Source organism: Prionailurus viverrinus, chromosome X (genome assembly GCF_022837055.1).
Source record: "Prionailurus viverrinus isolate Anna chromosome X, UM_Priviv_1.0, whole genome shotgun sequence".
Lineage (NCBI taxonomy): Eukaryota > Metazoa > Chordata > Mammalia > Carnivora > Felidae > Prionailurus > Prionailurus viverrinus.
Window position 1 is genome coordinate 108875469 of NC_062579.1, and position 6676 is coordinate 108882144.

Genomic DNA, 6676 nt, shown 5'->3' on the forward strand with positions numbered 1-6676 from the left:
ACCCACTGCTATGAGAGCTTATGACAAGGAGATCTGTCCTATCCTGGAGGAAGGCATCACGCAAGCCTTCCTGGAAGAGGTGCTGCTTGAACCGAGATCTTCTGGAGGGCATTAGACTATCTGAGGGAAGAGCTTGGGAACGAACATTCCTGGAAAAGGGAACAGCAAGTTCAAAAGCCCCAAGGCAGGAAAGAAATGATATATTTTTGCTAGTAGATTTTATTGTCAGAAAGTCTACATTTCATGCGCGGATTTGGGGAAATCCCCCAGATGAACTCCCGCAAAATTAAATAGGTATTGTGCCCGACAATCTTTATCTATGTCAACGAGTGGACTTTAAAATTGGATCCGATGTGAAACGATCAGGAACTATGATTTATTTACTCAACAAGCATTGCCCAAAGGAATTTGGGCTGGGGTTGAGGGAGGGAATAGTTGAGCTCAAAGAGATGGGCAGGAGTTAGACCAAGCAGAGCTTTGGGATATTTTTCCAAGAGCAACAAATAGGGAGCTACCAGAAGGTCATTGAGAAGGGAAGTGATGATGACAGCATTTGCGTTTGAAAAGTGGAGGTAGGTTCTACAGAGAATGAAGCGGTGGGGAGCAGAGTGAAAACAGGAACAGGTCAGAAGCTATGGCAGTGGTCCAGCAAGAAATGTCAGCATCGTGGGTGAGGCTGGTGGCCACGGGGGTGGGGGTGGGGGTGGGGAACGCAGCATATTGTGCTCCATTCAGCTGGGGGTACTCACCGAGCCCTTCCTTCACCTGGCCTGGCCTGGCCTGGGACCCGACCCAGGGGCTTACTCTCCGCCCCTCTCCCAAGAGGGTAATGAGGGTTGCTCAGTCCCCCTTGTTTATGAGCCTTCTGGTTTCTCAGTGGCCCCTGCTTTCTGCAGCCCAGGCTGTTCAGCTTGGCTCCCAAGGAGGTCTTTTTCTCCAGTGAGTGGGTCTGAAGAATGACGGAGCCAGCACTAATCTGGTCCTGCCCCTGCTTACCGAGGAAGGTGCTTGGCGGAGGAGGGGGGTGGGTTGCTCTGACGGGCTGTCCTGCTTGTGATCCGGGCAGGCCCCATCCCAGAGGAGAGCTGGAAGATTACTGCTCCTGGGGCTCCCTGCCCCCTCCTTGCCCCAAAACAAATGCAGGGAAAGCTGGAACTCTCTTCTTTCACCAGGAGACACCTTTCTGTATTTGTGATAGGGAGAGAATGATTTTAAACATGCATTTTCCAGTGATAACAGGAATACAATCCTATCAGAGAAAATTGGAAAGTCTGAGAACATAAAAGGGAGACCAACCAGTATTCACAACACTACCTGGCGTTTTTGCATATTTTCCCAGTCATATATACTTATTATTCAATAGGTCATACATACTGAACACACTTTGTGTATCTTGCTCTTTTCACTTTGTGTTTTAAACATTTCCCTGTGATTAAAATCTCTCCACGCACCATTTTTAATATCTGCAAAGAAGCCTTTTTTTGTACACGTATTTTAAATAACCTTCTCCTATTTGCTGGACATTTAGGTTGGGTGGAACTTTCGCCATCATGAGGAATTCTGTGATGAACATCTGTTTATAAACGTTGGCCTGCATTTCGGGTGCCCTCTCCCCCTCTAGATTTCTGGAAGGGAGATTAATGAGGGGTGTTGTGCGGAGAGGACAGGAAAGAAAATCTCTATGTGGGAGAATTCTCAGCACGAGGTGGCTTTGTTCCTGTCAGCAGAAAGCTGAAAGACGGGCTGGTCTTTTCCACTGTGGAAGGACCCTGGGCTCCCCGCTATCACTTCACCATTCACCAAGCGGTGGCTACTAGGTGTCTTTGCCAGGAATCACCTCTTTTCTGTAGAGATTGGGCCGCACGGTGGGCTTGAGAGGCAGCTGGGGCTGGGATTTCATCGGTTTTTCTCCGTCTTGGGGTGGAACGGAAACCCTTCCAGGCACTGGGAGTGTGGTTCTTCTGTGCCCCAGCTATGCAATCCCCAGCGCTATTTCCCCCTTCGGGGCCAGTTACCTCGTGTAAAACAAGCTTGAGGAGACAGGAGTTGGGATTTGACCAGATTTTGTTATTGTTGCCATTTAGGAGCAGAACCCTCGCTTCAAACTGAATCTTACCAGAACCCCAAACCGACAAACAGATTAAGGGGCAGCTGTCCTGCAAGAAGGGTGTGTGGGAGCAGGGAGGGGGTGCTCTAGGGCGAAAACTCTGGCCTGAAGGATGGAAGTTTCACAGTCCAGCTCCGTTCCCTTCTCTTCCCTCCTGCTGAAGTTTTTTTTTTTTTTTGAAAGATCTTTCATCTGTATTTAAATCCTCCAAATGTGCTGATGGATGAAATCTTTTTTCTTAAAGGCAATTTGGAAATCGGACAAAGTGGAGCACAAAGCCGTGGATGTTTAGAGAGGGAGCGAACAGTATATGAAGCCCGCTGAAAGGGTGACCCTGGCACTTCTCAGAAGGCAGCAGCACAATGGACTCTTCGAGAGCAGCAGCGTCAGTTTATTCCCCGTTGGCACCGCCCCCTCAGTGGGGCGGAATTGCTTGTTTTCACCGTCCCTTTCCTGGAGTCATTTCAGACCAAACTTGTGTCCACAATTGGTAGCAATTTGAACCCCGAGTAACCTACGGCCAGGTATTTTACCGAGGCCCAAACACTGGGAGAGATACGAAGGGGGGGGGGTGGATGTGACAAGAGAGGTTCCTCCCGCCCTCGGGACACTGGAGCACGGGGGCGACGGTGGGGGGCCGGCAAGTGTGGCAGCCAGGGGCAGGGGGGCTCCAGGTCTGTGACCCCGGGATGGGGAGAGGAAGGAGTGGGACGGGGACCCGAGCCCTGTCCGGACGGCAGCGGGGCGGAGAGGGGCACCGGGCGGAGGCAACGCCCGGGGATCTGTAAATCACCGCGGCTTGCTCTCCCACTGCTAAGTAAGGAGTGGGGGTAAGGAGTGCTAAGTACCGGGTGGGGTGCGGGGATGGGGGGGGAGCATGCCAGCGTCTGCGGGGGAGGGTTGACGCTGCCTTCTCTGGGAGACGGGACCTTCCTTGGAGAGGCGTGGTGAGCTTAGTCTCCGGGATCCGCAGTGATGTGTAAAAAGCGGGCACGACCCCCGAAGCTGCAGAAAGCCTCTGCCCCTCCCCCTGAGGCCCGCCCAGGCCCGCAGGTGAATGGCCGGCCCGCACAAAGGAAGCCGGTTGGAAATGTGGAATTCGGACCAATTTATGGGAGATTCTGTCGCCCCGAGTCCCAGCAGACCTCAAGCAAAGAAACCTGTGATCAAGAGTGGATGAGGATAAAAACAGTGCACCAGGCCAAGCTTATTGGAAAGACCGAGTTTAGTTATTCTGGGATAGCGAGGTAACAGGATTAAAGGGATTAAGGAAATCACCTCAAACAGCTGAGGAGGGGGTAAAAAAACAGTGGTTCTATTTGTTTTCTTCCTAGGCCCCAAACAGATACACTGGGGCCATGTGGCCGGGCGCGAAACCAAAGGCCTTTCGGGGGGCACAGTGGAATGCCTAAGGGTCAGGGATTGGGGGAAAGTGGCGGGCGGGCGGGCGGGGGGGGGGGAGGGTGGGGGTTGGAGGAGGGAGGGAGGGAGGAGTAGAGAGCGGGCTCGAGGCTTGGGATGAGAGAGGGCCTCTTCTAGAAAACAAATAAGTGGTCTGGGTTGACAAGTCAAAAAGAAAACGCCATCGGAGGAGTTTTGGAGAGCTTTTCAAATCTAAGGTGTACTTTTTAAAACCACACCTTCTGGGGCTCAATGCTAGCCCCGCCGCTTAGGCCACTACGGTGCAAATGTACTTACTTCCTGCCGGGGACTCCTGTAACCATTTGTTTTTAATAGGGTAATTGAGATTTCCGAAGGGTTTTCGTTTTGTAAATATTTCAGCTCGGCTCAAGTGTCTTCCCGCCCCAGCGCACAGAGGTACAGGTGCCCCCTCTCTGGGCGGGTTTCCGCGGCCGCGGGCCGCCCCTCCCCGCCCCGCGTGGCCGCTGCCGCAGACACTCCTCCAGCGGACGCTCGCCGCTATCAACAAGTGCGTGGCCGCGGGGTGTCCGCCTCGGCTAGCGTCCGTCGGCTCCCGGAAGACCCGCCGCTTGCTCCTCCGAGTTTCCGTAGAACAGATTGGGAGCCGAGGTGTTTTGGCTGACCAGGAGTCGGAAAGCATTTCGGATCACGCTCGCCTCCCCCCGGGACGGGGCCAAGGTTCTAATACCAAGTGAAAGTCCCCTTCCCAACCCGCACGTAAAGTTTCAGGCCCGCAAAATTATCAGGACTCCATCACGTTGGTTATAAAATTTATTGATCTCTCATTTAGGAATTAAGAGTAAAACCTTGAAAAACCTGAAACAAAATACCCCCTTCCCCACCATCCAAACGAAATGTGAATACATTAGCGCGACGAAATATCAAACAGATCACGGCAGAAATCACCAACTCAACAGCCTAAATGCGGACTGGACAGAAGCTGTCCCGCGGCCAGGGGCGGCGAGGCGGGAGACACACGCACACCCGGCTATAAATTAACATCGGCCTCGGCTGCCGCGCCACTCCGCGCGGTCAGCGCCCCCCCCACCCCGCAAGAACCCACCAGGAAAACCGCTACAACGCGACAGGGGGAGGAGGCGTTGCAGTTCTCAGGCCAGCCTCACCCGAGAGTACGCTTCTCCTATTCACTCACTCCTCGGCTAACAGCAAACTAACGAGACAACATTTTCAAATGCAACAGAAAAACCCAGGAACCCGGGAGGAGGAGGAGGGGGGGGCTGCTTTTTCTCTGCAAACATCACAGCGATTCCCAGCCTACAAAAGGGGAGGGAGGGGCAGCGGCGAGGGGCAGGCGAGCTCTAGAAAGTCCCACTTCCGCTGCTCCGGACTTTTTGCTTCTGTACAAAACCCGACAGCTACGGCAAAACTTTCTGTCCTCCCCATCATCGGTACAAGGCAACGGTCCCAGGCAAGCAAAGCTAAACAACAAGGCGTCCCAACTCGGGGGTGCGGGGCGGGATGGGGGCGGAGGGGCGGCGCGCGCAGGCGGGCGCTCAGATGTGGGTGAGCGGCACCGTTCCGTTGACGGCAGTCCCAGCGCCCTGGTAGTGCTGGTGAACGCTGTGCAGGCGGCCGCCGGGCAGCGGCGAAGCGGCGTCAGCCGCGTCCCCGCCGGGTGGCAGGTACATGCTGATCATGTCGCGCAGGTCGCCGAGGCACGCACGCTGCGAGTGCGACGTGATGGCGGGCGGCGGCGAGCTGGGTTCGGTCTTCACCACCGTGCCCATGGGGCCCAGGCTCATGGCGGCCGCGGCGGCGGCCGCGGCGGCGGCGGTGGCGGGCTGCTGCCCGTAGGCGGCGGCCGCGGCGGCGGCGGCCGAGGGCGCCATGCCCCCGTAGCCCGAGGCGGCGGCGGCGGCGGCGGCGGCGTTCATGTAGCTCTGGGCGCCGGGCGGCATCATGGGGCTGTACTGCAGGCCGGCCATGTCGTAGCGGTGCATCTGCGGCAGCGCGGGCGGCGGCGGCGGGCTGCTCATGGTAGCGGGCTGCGCGTAGCCCAGCTGCTCCTGCACCAGCGAGTACGCGCCGTTGGCCCAGCCGTTCACGTGTGTGTACGTGTCCAGGCGCTGGCCCACGCCCACCGGGCTGCTGGCGGCGGCGGCGGCGGCGGCGGCGGCGGCCGCGGCGGCGGCGCCGGGGGGCAGCAGGCCTCCGGGCAGGGAGTACTTGTCCTTCTTGAGCAGCGTCTTGGTCTTGCGGCGCGGCCGGTACTTGTAGTCCGGGTACTCTTTCATGTGCACGGCGCGCAGTCGCTTGGCCTCGTCGATGAACGGCCGCTTCTCGGCGTCGGTCAGCAGTTTCCAGTCGGCGCCCAAGCGCTTGCTGATCTCGGAGTTGTGCATCTTGGGGTTCTCCAGGGCCATCTTGCGCCGCTGCCCACGGGACCACACCATGAAGGCGTTCATGGGCCGCTTCACGCGGTCCTGGTCGCTGCCCCCGCCCCCGCCACTCGAACCCCCGCCGTTGCCGCCGCCTGCGTTCGCTCCGCCGGCTGCGTTCGCGCCGCTCTTGCCTGCGCCGCCGGGGGCTGCGGGGCCGCCCGCGCCTGCCGCTGGGGTGGGTGGCCCCACGGGGTTCTTGAGCTCGGTCTCCAGCAAGCTGTACATGGCCGGGGCGGGAAGAAGGTGCGCCAGAGTGGCGGGAGGAGAAGGCGCTCCCGGGGCTGGAGCGGCCACGGTGAAAAGGCCTGGGGACTCCGTCGGAGGGGCGCTTGGGGGCCGGGGGGCCGGCGGGTCAGGCGGGAAGGGCAGGCTTGCCAAAGTGCTCCGCGCCAAGTCGGCAGGAACCCGCAGGCTAGTCGCACCTGATGCGTTGTCTCGAGCTGGCCGCATTCGCAGTCTGGCCAGGCGCTCGCCGGGTCCCTTATATACCTGCTCGGATCCCCCGGGGTTGGGACTCGGTCCGCCCCTCGCCACCGGGAGGCCCGGTGATTGACAGGCTCACAGTGATGCGCCCTGGCCAATCATCACGGAGTCCCCGTTCGGCCCCACTGGAAAAAAAAAGTTCGGGGAGCCCTTTCGTTCACCCCCGCGCCCCTCTGGGGCCCGGTGACGTGATGAGAGTTATTCAGGAGGCGGGAGTCCCGGAGAGCCGCTCAGAGACCACCAATTAGGGTCTCAAAAAGTT

General features: G+C 58.1%; 1 protein-coding gene across 2 annotated transcripts; it reads right to left on the reverse strand.

Annotated features, from left to right (window-relative positions):
- Positions 1 to 5043: 5043 nt before the first annotated feature.
- On the reverse strand, positions 5044 to 6381 carry SOX3 (SRY-box transcription factor 3). 2 transcript variants are annotated; one of them, XM_047844612.1, is made up of 3 exons: positions 6090 to 6156; positions 5375 to 6023; positions 5044 to 5287 (listed from the first exon to the last, which is right to left on the reverse strand). In XM_047844612.1, the coding sequence occupies exons 1-3, from the start codon at positions 6154 to 6156 to the stop codon at positions 5044 to 5046; spliced, it is 960 nt and encodes a 319-aa protein (XP_047700568.1). The 2 variants fall into 2 exon arrangements, with proteins under 2 accessions (XP_047700568.1, XP_047700567.1); XM_047844611.1 differs by having other exon boundaries at positions 5044 to 6381.
- Between the last annotated feature and the right edge of the window lie 295 nt (positions 6382 to 6676).

What these genes read in the sequence shown, in the direction of transcription:
- SOX3 (XM_047844611.1), bottom strand. Translation starts at nt 6,381, where the DNA reads ATGCGGCCAGCTCGAGACAACGCATCAGGTGCGACTAGCCTGCGGGTT.